At 45.1% G+C, this 13218-nt stretch overlaps 1 protein-coding gene across 3 annotated transcripts in view; it reads left to right on the forward strand.

The window, feature by feature from the left end:
- PANK1 (pantothenate kinase 1) overlaps positions 1-13218 on the forward strand; it is a 101481-nt gene that overhangs the window by 41369 nt on the left and 46894 nt on the right. Inside the window, exon 1 of one of the 3 annotated variants that reach the window (XM_045810070.2) lies at positions 7383-8376. The exons of the other annotated variants lie outside the window; for them this stretch is intronic. Within the exon in view, the coding sequence (XP_045666026.1) occupies positions 7674-8376 (703 nt within the window). The 5' untranslated portion in view covers positions 7383-7673. Of the gene's footprint in view, positions 1-7382; positions 8377-13218 lie in introns of those variants that run through there. 3 annotated transcript variants of the gene reach the window in all.

The raw sequence follows: 13218 nt of genomic DNA on the forward strand, positions 1-13218 counted from the left end.
CCACCCAGGCACCCTGACACCAGGACAGTTAAGGCTTGTTTCTGGTGGCCTCTGACTCCCTGAGGCAGCTCTGCTCCCTAGGGCCCTGCAGAAAGCGGTATGAAAATCACTGTCATCGAAAATAGTGCTATACGCCAAGATCGTCTCTTATATCTCTTGTATGAGATGGCCTCATAGCAAATCTCTAAGCAAGGCACCAATACCTATAACAAAAGCAAAAATGAAATAAAGAGGTTCATCTTGGCTCAATATTACTCTGGCAGCTAAAGTTCTAATAATTCTTTTTAAAGATTTTATTTTTTTAAGTAATCTCTACACCCAACATGGGACTTGAACTCACGACCTCAAGATCAAGAGTCACATTCGCCAAAGACTGAGCCAGGCAGGCGCCCCTAGTAATTCTTTTTACACTATGTCTTGAAACGTACCTTATTTCTATGCTTGCACTGTAGCATCAATGTGATAATTACCTAGATGAATACTTGAGCATGTTTGACTTTATCTCCATTTTGGCAAATAACTAGAATTTCTGCAGGGATACCATATAATGATGGCATGGCAGGCAGGTTTTATGTTTGTCTTCAGAAAATAACCAGTCTTACTTAGAGTAACTAAAAACTAGGTTACAAATCCACATTACTGACCTCCCTCTTTTTCTAGAAGGAAACCTTTTCCCAAGACCACCAGAATTTTCCCATGTTCCATTGGCCGCTCCAAAGTCAATCACAGACATAAGCTAATCAGGATTGCTCTCCTGAATTTCAGCCCATCTCCTCAGGGAGGCTTGTGGCCCCTCCTCCCCTTCCATTCCGAGGCCTCAGGTCCGTCCCCTGTACCGTGAGGGAACTGCATTCTCTGATGATTCCACACACATTTTTCACCTCCCACGTGTCTGGCACTGTCTTTAGTCCTGGGGATTGAAAGATGGGAGCCCCTATGATTGTTTTGGGAGGCTGAGAGCTGTCCGAAGTGCTTCAGGGGCCAAGGAGATAACACACGTGTAAGTGCAGCCTACTTCCTTTCGTGCCTTTGTTGTTGTTGTTGTTGTTGTTGTTGTTATTGTACAACACAATGATTTAATATTTGTATATTTTGCAAAATGATCACAAGTCTAATTAACAGGGATGCCTGGGTGGCTCAGTCTGTTAAGCATCTGCCTTTGGCTCGGGTCATGATCCCAGGATCTGGGGATCGAGTCCCACATGGGGTTCCTTGCTCAGCAAGGAACCTGCTTCTCCCTCTGTCTGCCACTCCTCCTGTGTGTGCTCTTTCTCTCTGACAAATAAATAAATAAAATCTTTAAAGAAAAAAAAGTCTAACATCCATCACTGCACATAGTTACAAATTTTTCTTCTTGTGACAAGAACTTTTAAGATTCACTCTCCTAGCAACTTTTAAATATACAACACAGCACTATTAACTATAGTCACCATGTTGTACATTACACCCCATGACTTATTTATTTTATAACTGGAAGTTTGTACCTCTTGACCACCCTCACCCATTCTGCACTACCTGCAATCACCAATCTGTTCTCCGTATCTAGGAGTTCTGTTTCTGTTTTTGTTCCTCAGATTGCACATAGAAGTGGGATCCTAAAGTATTTGTCTTCTCTGTCTGACTTATTTCATTTAGCATAATGCCCTCAAGGTCTATCCAAGTTGTCACTAGTGGCAAGATATCTTTCTTCTTAATGGCCAGAAAATCTCCCATTGTATACATGTACCATATAGCCTACTTGCTTTCTAATCCAAACTTTCAATTTATAACATCCAGTTGGTCAAAAATCTTGGATGGGAGGGGAATTTGGTTTCTTTTTTCTTTTTTTAAGATTTTATTTATTTATTTATTTGAGGGAGCGAGAGAGAGCTGAGGCGAAGGGTAGTTGGGAAAGGGAGAGGCAGACTCCCTGCTGAGCAGGGAGCCTGAGTCAGGGCTCCATCCCAGCATCCTGGGTTCATGACCTGGGCCAAAGGCAGACGCTTAACCCACTGAGCCACCCAGGCACCCCAGGATTTGGTTTCTTGTTTGCTCATCCTTGAGGAGACCAAAAAAATTTCTTGTTTTACAATGAAATGTGATAAGTGTGAATGGGACTGAGATAGGCAGAGAGTGCTATGGCTTACACCAGAAGGGCACCCCCCCCCCATCCTGGGGGGGATGTGCTGAAAAGGCCTTTGGGGAACTGTACCTGTGATCTCATAGGAGTACCAGCTGTAAGCGTGAATGGCAGGAGATAAAGGCTGAGGCAGGCAGAGTACGGACCTGGATGAGCCCCGTTAGAGAGTTTGGAATATTAAGAATTGTTGGGCATCCATAAAGGAATTTAGGTTCAAAAATGTCAGGGTCAGGGGCGCCTGGGTGGCACAGCAGTTAAGCGTCTGCCTTCGGCTCAGGGCGTGATCCCGGCGTTATGGGATTGAGCCCCACATCAGGCTCCTCCGCTAAGAGCCTGCTTCTTCCTCTCCCACTCCCCCTGCTTGTGTTCCCTCTCTCGCTGGCTGTCTCTATCTCTGTCGAATAAATAAATAAAATCTTTAAAAAAAAAATGTCAGGGTCAGATCTATATTTTTAAAGGATAATCCTTTTTAAAGTGTAAGATCCAGAGAAAATATAGGTAGAAGGTCTTTCTCCTTTTCTGCGTATTTTATCTTGTGTGTTGAAACCACCACTTCGCTATTTACGCAAACTGGAAACAGAAATCATCCTAGCCTTACCTCTCCCTCACCTTCCAAACGGCCACCAAGTCCTATGGATTCTACCCTTAAAAAACTCTTGAATCTACCCAATGCTCTCATTCCAACTGCTATGTCCTTCACTCAGACCCTTATCACCACTTACATGAACTTTTCCAATAGTCTTCTCTCTGATCTCCCTAAATAAGGACCTCCTCCCCCAATCTGTTCTCTTATGCAGCTACCAGAAATCCTTCCAGAATGCAAATCTTGTAGTTTTTCTATAGCCTAAATCTTTTTAACAGTTTTCCGTGGCCCTCAGGAAGAGGTTCAAACTCTTTCCTACTGGCAGAAGCCATCTGAGATTTGGACCCATCGAACATTTTCAGGGGCAAGCACTCACCTCTTCCCTTGCTAAGCCATCCTTCAGCCTTGTTGAACTCCTGGCAGATTCCCAAATAGTCCAGAAGGTTTCAAACCCACCCACGGAGTCTCCATTTCCTTCCTTCCGGATGGATTTTCTTCAACTTTCCCTAAAGAAATCCCATTATTATTCAAAATTCAGCTAAAGGGTTATTTCCTCTCTGAAGCCAGTGTTAACCTCCATTTTAGCATATCTCCCTTGTCTCTCCTCCCCTGAGCTCACTCCCTGCAGTCCTCTGGAGTTCCTTCTGTGGCGGAGCTGATACTGTGCTCTGTTCATTGTTTCTCCAATCAAGGACCATCTCATCATAATCTCGATTTTTAAAAAGTTTTTTGCTAAAAAAAAAAAAACAAAGTTTTTTGCTACTGTTTTTTCTTAATTTAAAAAATACTTATCTTAGGGCCGCTTGGTTGGGTGACCGACTCTTGATTTCAGCTCAGGCTGTGATCATGGAGTTACGGGATCTGCCGCTCAGGGGCTCCATCATCAGCAGGAGTCTGCTTGAGAGTCTTCCCCCTGCCCCTCATCCCTCAAATCCCCCCTCCTGTGCACACAAACACATGTGCTCGCTCTCACAAATAAATAAATCTTTTTAAAAAATTAAATAAAATACATAAAATATACTTATCATCATCACCATGCAGACTCCTGTACTCCAAACCAGTGCCTGGACCAGGGCCCAGAATCTGCTTTTAAAAAATCTCCGCGATTAAGGGCAATGTTCCTTTCTTGATCAGGTGCTAATTACACAGAGTGGTTATTTGTGCAAAATTCACTGAGCTCTATCCTTAGGATATGCATACATTTCTGTATTTATAATATTTTCAATGAAGAGTTAAAAAGTAAAAATGCCCTAGGTTATTTTGTGCACACTGATGGAGAACCATTGACTTATCTCTCTTGCTACCAACCGTAAACTCCTAGAGGGCAGTGAAGGCGTCTGTTTTGTCTCTATATTCCCACCATCTGTTTTAGTACCTACAACATAGTACACACCAAATGAATGACTGATAAATCAATAAATGAATGAATAAAGGGAGAGAAGTGGCTTGCGGGTTCTTTCTTCCCTCACACTTTTCCAAACATTTGTTCCATACCCCTGCTGGAGCATGTGAGAGTTCAGACCTCAAAGTTAGACTTCCGAGATACACCTCCCCTGAATAATCCTGTGAGATGCCACCTGACTTCCTCTTACCACATGCCCGGTATGACTGATCCAGGGCACCAACCTGACAAGGACGGGAGCAAGGAAGCAGGTGGAGGACGTTCTGTCCCTGTACCAGTACTTCTGCCCTGCCTGGGTCTGAGCCACCTGGCTCAGGCCTTCCTCACCATGCCTGGGAATCAAGCTGGAGAGAGTATGTCCTTTGAGATACTGCATTGCTAAAGCTTCTACTTGCATCTCTGATATAAATTGCTTCCTAAACTACTTAGCTCAAGTTTTGTGAGAATTTGAAAACTATATCTTTGACTATTTAGGAATAGCAATGGAGATTTTTTTTTTTTAAAGATTTTATTTATTTATTTGACAGAGAGAGAGACAGCCAGCGAGAGAGGGAACACAAGCAGGGGGAGTGGGAGAGGAAGAAGCAGGCTCCTAGCAGAGGAGCCTGATGTGGGGCTCGATCCCATAATGCCAGGATCACACCCTGAGCCGAAGGCAGCCGCTTAACCGCTGTGCCACCCAGGCAATGGAGATTTTTTTTAGCAAATTTACAGTAGAAAGTGAGAGAGATCCTGGGTAAAGTATCATGCGAGTCATTTATTCAGTTACAGATGATTACCAGAAGTTTCCTAAGGATACAATGAGGAACAAGAGTCATCTGCCTTAATGGAGATCACGGGGTGTGTGTGTGCGCGCGCGCTCACGCATGTGCATGCATGTTGTTGGGGGGGGAGGTGGAGACCAACAGTCAAATAGTAATATTGAAGAGGACTTCAACTCCCTCCATTTTGACCTCAAACTTTCTTACTGATTAAGTTCTTCTTTCCATCTTATCTCTTAAGTCAGGCAAAAGACCCTGTGGGCAAAGCATCCCCTGATGGGAACCAAAACTACTCAAGCAGTAAGGACTGCCCTGAGCCAGCAAGGCTTGCATGATTGACCCCCAAGACAACCTGATCAACCTGACCTTGACTACCCTGCTGCATTAACCCACTGACCTTTGTCCCACATTTTCCTTATACAAACCTGGAAGTGTTTTCAGCACTTTGGAGGCAGTCTTTGAGACATTAGTCCAAGGTCTTGCCAGTATTGGCCTCACTGAAATAAATTCCTTTCTTGTTTCACCACTGCTCCACTCTCTGCCTTTGGATTTTTCTCAGAGGCAAGTGGCCAGACCTGGTCTGTTTGGGACCCTGTGAGCCAGGGGCTCTTGCACCCTTGGGCCCCCGTTACAATATCTAGCTTTTTCCTAGCAGTTATGTGCTGGGCACTTCGCATATGTTAATTCATTTCATCATTGTAACAACTCAGTGATGCCCTATTATTATCCCCATTGACAAATAAGGGAACGGATGCATTGTGGAGTTACAAACTGGTAGAGTCATGAAGATACAATGTACGGAATAGGAACACCTGACCTAAGGGTCAGGGAAGAGTTCTCCAAATATAAGAGGTTGAAGCAGAGGTCTGAGGATTGAGTCAGAATCTAGTGGACAAAGAGGTCTGGGGGAAGAGCATTTCAGGCAATGGAAATAACAGGTGCAAAAGGGGTAATAATTTGAGGAACTGGCAGGCTGCCCTACAGCAGGAGCGCAGGGAGCTGGAGATGAGGCAGGAGAGGTAGGCAGGAGCCATAGCACCCAAGTTTGTATATTTGTTTTTCCTCTAAGTCTCAAATAGTATGATAAGGTCAGAGATAGAAGATTTAGGGCTTAGCCCTACTTTTGCACTTAATAACCTCAGCCATCTCTCCATGGCTGTTTCCTTATCTGGAAAAATGAGTGGATGGACCAGAGTTCTCAAGTGGCCCCTGATGTGGGAAACAAAGGCAGAAGAAAATGTAGATGAAATTAAATGTCTTTATAACCTGCAGTCCACTGACAAATACTTAAGGCAGGCAGAGTATAACCTTCCTCCACGAGCTCCCAACTGTCTTAATGTGAATGCCTTGCTGGGGGGAGGGAGGGAGCCACCTTGGTTTGACAAGAAGCAAGGCCTCCAGTATCCGGTGAGTCTTCTTTAGCATATGAAAGTCTTTTTGGAACTTCCCTTATCTTTACTTCCCCCCTACCCCAAAGCATATAATCAGTTGCCCCTCACAATCCCGGGGCAGCAGGAGGCAGCAGCTCTTGCTGTCCACTGGTTCTGTCCCTGTGCTTTGATAAAAACCCACCATTTTTCACCAAAGACATCTTAAGAAGTCTTTCTAGGCCATTGGCTCTGGACCCCACCAAACCTCACCTATATTCAAAAACATCAGCGCCTGTGGTTCCAAAGCTGTGATTCTGGGTAAGCCTCTCCTGGAAGCAATTGCCAGTCTGGGGTGCAGGCCCCAGCTGCTGCTGAATTCACTGAGGCCCAGGGGGTTGGCAACCCACTGGCCCAGATGGCGCTTGCCGGCCTCTGACTCCTCTGCAGATTCAGTCAATACAAATGATGGAGAACATCACACATACTAAATCACACGGTAAATATGGTTGTGAGCATGGTTTGCTCCCCTCACTTGAAGTAATTAAAATAACTACCTCTTTGAAGCCTATACCGTGTGCCAGGATTGTACCACACGATTTCTCACAACAGCTCCTTGTGAGATTCAAAAGCTGAGGCCTCAAGGGATTACATAACTTTGGTAAGGTCCTCACCACCCAAATTTGTCCTGCCTACTGAGCATGTCCAGTCCTATTTCCTATTGCCAGGTATGTTAACTCGGGCAATTTTCCATGGGTTTGCTCAGTGGCTGAGTTGGAATTTGAACCCAGCTCTGACTCCAAAGCTTATGGTGTTGACCACCCTGCCATGCTGCTGCCTTCCCTTCTTAAAACACAGGCAACTCCTTACTCTATAAATAGGATGACATTGTCTCTTGAAGACCTTTCTGGGTGAGGAAAGTGCTTTTTATAGCTTGGGACTGCTTCTGTTTACTTGGTCTCTTCCAGCACGGGTTAATCCCGTGTGCAGCTGTGTCCTTCACTGTCCTTACCCTGTATTCCTAGGTTTCCTCCCTGCAAAGACAACTCCAGGGAACCACATGGTGTCTGCATGTGTGCCAGTAAAGAAATTTCACTCCCTTTGCTTCCCAGATCGGCCTTCCTTTCTATAAATAATCGTTCTCCTCCCTTCACTCAGGCCTGTGAGTAGTTTGGTCACTTAACCAAACACACGCACACTCACAAAGCAAGGAGAGGAGGGGTGTTGGAGGGAACAACGTGAATGACCTTGCAAAGGTGTCTAGCCCACTGCGGACAGGATTGGCAAACCTGAAACCTCTACAAATATTTGTGTGCCTCCGTATTCCTCTCCAAGCTGCCTGCTCCTCTAGCGCCAGCCTCGCCCAGTCCCCTCTGGGCTGCTCCGAGATACAAAGCCCAACCCGCCCATCTCTTTGCAAACCCAGAGAACTTCAGTCCCCATGTTGAAACTCGTCGGTGGCGGTGGCGGGCAGCACTGGGCATGCTCAGTAGCGGGGACAGGTCTGGGAGGCAAGGAAGCCGCGTTTGAAGTCGCGCTGCCCGGGGATCAGGAGGAGGCGGGTTGTGGGGTCCCCGGCTGGGGGTCCGCGGGGATCCCCGATTCCGCGCCGGGAGCCGTAATGCTCCCGGCCGGCGCCGCGGGGCGGGCGCGCGGGGGGCAGAGCGCTGAGGAGCGGGGGGAGCCGGTGGGAGAAGGGGAGGAGCGCCGGGCTCGCCATCCCCCGGCGCCGGCTCTGCGGCTGCTGAATCGGAAACCGCAGGGAGGATCCGGGGAAATAAAGACGCCCGAGAATGACCTCCAGCGAGGCCGCCTGAGCCGGGGCCCGCGCGCCGCCGCACCAGCTCCTGGCATGGGCGACCGGGGCGGGCGGCCGGAGCATTCGGCCACGCACGCCCCGGGGGCCCCCGCCGACACGGGCGCTGCCGCCGTGAATGGGCTGCTGCACAACGGCTTCCACCCGCCGCCAGTCCAGCCGCCGCGCCTCTGCAGCCGGGGCCCCGCGGGCGGTGGCGACGCGGCGCCCCCTCGCCTCCCGCTCTTGCCGGAGCTCCAGCCGCAGCCACCGCCCCCTCAGCACGACTCCCCGGCCAAGAAATGCCGGCTGCGGAGGAGGATGGACTCTGGGAGAAAGAACAGGCCGCGTAAGTCCCATCGCGAGGGGAGCGCTGGCGCGAGGCAGGCGCACCCCGCGGGCCCGGCACCCGGGAGCGGCGGGGCAGGCACCGCAGCGAGCCCGGTGCGCCTCAGCACCCGCTGTCGGGGGAGTGTACGGAGGGGGCTCCCGGGACTGATTTTTTCCCCAGGGGCGCCAAGATCGCTGCCTCAGCCTCACTCTTGCTTGCTTCAGTCTGTAGAATGGGCCGACTGAATGCGGATCCTGCGCTGCTTCTTCCGTCACGACTCTAAAAAAGGCTAGCGCACTGCCCGCCTTTCTAATTTGATGGGAAAATGCACGTGTGAGAACATTTCTTGGGGTGTGGGAGTAGGCGTAGAGCTGGAGGGACAGCCGGAGCCGCCCTCTCCCTGCTCCTTGCCCCTTTTGCTTCTCAGAGTTCGTCTTTCTGGGGTTGGCGCTCAGGCAGCCACCTTGTCCTTTGAATCGCAGAGTAGCCGCCAGTACCTCGGGTCTATTGGCAAGCTCCAGGCCTGGAGGCGTGGAGTTTGACAACCCCCCAAATCACAGCCTATTAAATGCTTTTTCTTCGCAGCCAATGAGAGGACCTGTTGGCAGCGACACACCCACTGATACCATGTGGGCTGGAACTATGTGGACCAATGAGAATTGGAGGTGGATTTTTTTTTTTTTTTTTCGGGAACTGGGGATGAGGGTTTCTAATGGTAGTATGCGGCGTAAAAAGCTGAAATGCGCTATTTCACAATCTAAAGCGTGTATATGATGTTAGGCTATAAAGAGTACCTTCCCCGCAGGACATTGTGAGATGAAAATTTGTAGATAGAGTTTCCAACTGGTTTTTCCTATTTGAGCCGAACCTCATTCAACTGGTTACCTCTTTCTGGGTACCTTTAATGAAGCTTATAAATGGCAAAAGGCAAAGTTAAGTAGAATGCATACTAATTAGATTGCATTCAACACCATTGTCATATGCCTGATACTGAAATTGCTGGCATAGGCTTTGGATTTAACTGTAAAAACTTGATACTTGGCAAAGCTTTTTGTTTCTCTGTTTAGACTCAGGGATTTGGGGGTTTTTTTTCCCTTTTTTGCGCTCAATTAAAATCTGTGAGGCTTTGGGAAGTATCGATGTGGGACGTGACTCTGATACTTGTATTTTGTAGATCTGAAATGTTTAGGTTGAAAGTTAAAAGTCTTGTCTGAAACTTTGAGGCCACACAGCAGATTTGGCAATGGTTGTAAGGAGGACATCTACCTCGCCCTTGAATTTGTATTTATTTATTTTTAGAGACTTGTTAGAAAATTACTTTCTTTATGGACTTAATATTGATTACTTATGATTTACTAACCCATTTTTCTTCTTTCAAAACCACAGTTTAGTTATTTCTCTGATCCACGTGTACAAATTGTATAACAGTTTGCGATGTAAATTGATAAAACATTGAAAGAGAACTGTATTGAGTTTTTGTGTATTACAGCTAGCGTGAATGATCAAGAGAGCATAACACCTTTTGAAGTAATTTTTGAGGAATTTAAAGGACACTCTTGGGGCGCCTGGGTGGCACAGCGGTTAAGCGTCTGCCTTCGGCTCAGGGCGTGATCCCGGCATTATGGGATCGAGCCCCACATCAGGCTCTTCTGCTGTGAGCCTGCTTCTTCCTCTCCCACTCCCCCTGCTTGTGTTCCCTCTCTCGCTGGCTGTCTCTATCTCTGTCAAATAAATAAAATCTTTAAAAAAAAAAAAAGTACACTCTTAATAATAGATTGGAAGTATAGAAAAAAAAATAATTTTGAGCCTTAATTTGAGCTTGCAAACCCACAGGGATTATTATTTTAGAATACAAGAAAATATAACTTTATACCTGTATGTTTGATGTCAGAAATTAAAGTGGTTTGTATTTTTTACAAAAATAAAAACCTTAGTTATCTTAAATTCAGTGACCAGGACACTTAACTTAAAAACTTTTAAAAGGGATTCATTGAAATCAACTTTTCATTATCCTACCCTGTAGGATATCAAATATCAAATTTTCTCAAATTTGAACAAACATTTCTGAAATAAATTTTACATGTTCTGAGTCACATCTGCTGTATTCACTATCAAAATTTCTCAGTGAAAACTAGGTTTAATATCTTTATACCTCACCTAGGTATCCTTCAGGTATCTTTTTATAAAAAAAAATAGTGCTCAATCAGTTCGTATTTAGGTTCTTTAATCCACTTAGGGTTAAGTATATCCCTATTTTCTAATGACAGATAGGTTTTTATGTAAGCAACTATAACAGAGTATTGGGTGCTGTAAATAAAATGTAAGAGTATGTTGGGGGTGGAAGCATCCAAGCTACGCAAATAATTCCTTCTTACCAGTTTACAACATCAGACACTAAAGTCTGCCTAAACCAGAGGTGTGTTAAAGACAGCCAGAGCTCACTTCTCTCAGATAAGCATCTGCAATGCTGATGTGAGTAGGTGTGTTTCTGTTTGGTAATATCAAGGTTAGAGTGCAGTATGTAAAATACTTCATGTATGAAAACAATGAGTGGAATGAAACAAACAATTCAGTAGTTTCTAACTGTTTTAAAAATGTAAATCTCAGTGCAGGGACTCTTCACAAGCTTGTAATCTAAACCAGTGGCAGGTTGATTTTGCTAAAGCCGTCCTTGGAAGTCTTTTCTAAGACTAACCGCTTCATCAAGCTTCCTTGATTACCTGACTTGCCTCTGCTACTCAGCAGCTGTGGGACCTCAACCAAGTTACTAGTTCTCATCTTGAGATACTGGAGTTGTCTAGGTGATCTTCAAGTGTGGTTTCTTGTACCTTTCGAATTCTGACACTTCAGAGCTGATAGTTCTTTCCACATGACTTCTACACTAGTTATCCACTCTGCCACATGGTTAAGCATTTAATTATGGTTTGAAGTTTTTTTTGCCTTGTGCCAGTTGTTTCAGTGTGTTATTTGTCTTATCTCCTCAATTAAGTCTGATTATAGATGATATAGTTTTTTCTCTTACGCGATGCACCTTGGGGACATGAATATTTGATTGAGGCCACAGAGAAAAGGTACAAGTGACATTATTGCCACCTCATTGAGGTAGCCGTGTCCATCCATAAGATAGACTTTGGCAAAAGTCCTTCAGTGGAATTTCCATAAAGTTATCAACTGGGAGATTCCTTTGGTCTGCTCCTTGGTGCTTTGATTCTTGGAAGTACACATAAGTAGAACCTTACAGAGTCAGTGCATTTCCCAAATATTTTGAAACTAATAATAGTCCTAATAAAATGCTGTGAGGACCTAATGTGTTATAAATGGGGTAGCCGTTCGTACACAGAAGGGCTTGAGTTTGAAATGCAGCTGGATGGCCTGAGGCTGGTTGTTTCACCTTCCTGCTTCAGTTCTAGTATGATGAGATAGAGATAATCATACTACCTCACTGGGTTGATGTGAGGATTAAATGAGATAATGTAGATTAAGAATTTAGATTCCTGCTTGGTACATACAGAATACTGTCCACTGTTAATCCATAGGACAGGACAACTGAGTGGGTAGAAACAACCTCAGACTGACTTAGTTTAAAAAAAAATACAGGCTCAGAATAAGAAAGACCAAAAAGTTTTATTTGATTAGCCGTAACACTCAGTCCTACAATGTTTTTTTTTTTTTTTTGCCCTTCCCCAATAAAAATAGTGGATAATACAAACATGTGGGAAAAAAGCAGTTAAAAAGTAGTCACAGCCCCATCACTCAGAGAAAACACATGTTTAAAATGTACCATATTTTACAGGTAATTTTGAATCATACTAAGATAAGATTTTGATAACTTTTATTTAAAAATAAAATTTTAGCATAAGCATTTTCTTATGGCATTAAAACGTCCTTTTTTAATGGTCGTATTATATTCCCAATATTCCATTATATGGATATACCAGAATTTATTTAACCTTTCTCTTGCAGCTTTAGGCAGTAGGGAGGGCCTCTATATCATAAACATTGCTGCAGCAACTTCGTACGTAACTCTTTCTTCAGTTGTTTTTTGTATGTTTGTTTTTTAAAAATGTATTTATTTAGAGAGAGAGGGGGAGAGAAAAAGAGAGCCTACATGTATGTGCGAGTAGGGGGAGGGGTCAGAGAAGAGCGGGAGAGAGAGAGAATCTCAAGTCGACTCCCCGCTGAGTGGGAGCCTGGCTTGCGGCTCGATCTCACCACCCAGGGACTGTGACCTGAGCGGGAAACAAGAGTCCAGTGCTCAAACGACTGAGCCACCTAGGAGTCCCTTAAGTTATTTTTGTTGAGATTGGCAAATACATTCTTTTTGGAGAAGGAACAAAAATGGCACAAAGTGGTATTTAGATGTTGCCTTGAAATGCTGGATATTTTAGATCACAAGGACACTGTTAGATGAGCCATCCTCGTGGAGGGAGGAAAAAATGCCAAGGGGATTGTTGGAGTCACCAAACACTATGCTGCAGAAAAACAAATATTTGGGCATCATCAGAATGCTGGGGGCTGAGTGCTGCCCCTCTCCATTCCCTCTTCTGTTGTGCTGCAACAAGCAGGAATAAGGACTGGATCCGTGAGGCAGCCTCCTGTGGGGTGGGCGTGGGGAGTTCTGGCTTCTCAAATCATTTAGATAGGACACTACTAACAGAAAATGGGTGAGAGTTCGTTATGCACAAAACATAATCATGGGTACAAACTGAAGAAACCTAAGTCTGTTACCAGTTTTAGCAAGCCACCATTGTGAAAATAAGAGGTGTCAATTTTCTAAATATTGGGGTATTTAGCTTTGGCATTTGGGCTTTCCGCTACCTCTGAATCAGGCTAGTTAGAAAAACCAGGACAAAAAGATAA

Source organism: Ursus americanus, chromosome 6, assembly GCF_024610735.1.
Source record: "Ursus americanus isolate L20-20 chromosome 6, mUrsAme1.1.p, whole genome shotgun sequence".
NCBI lineage: Eukaryota > Metazoa > Chordata > Mammalia > Carnivora > Ursidae > Ursus > Ursus americanus.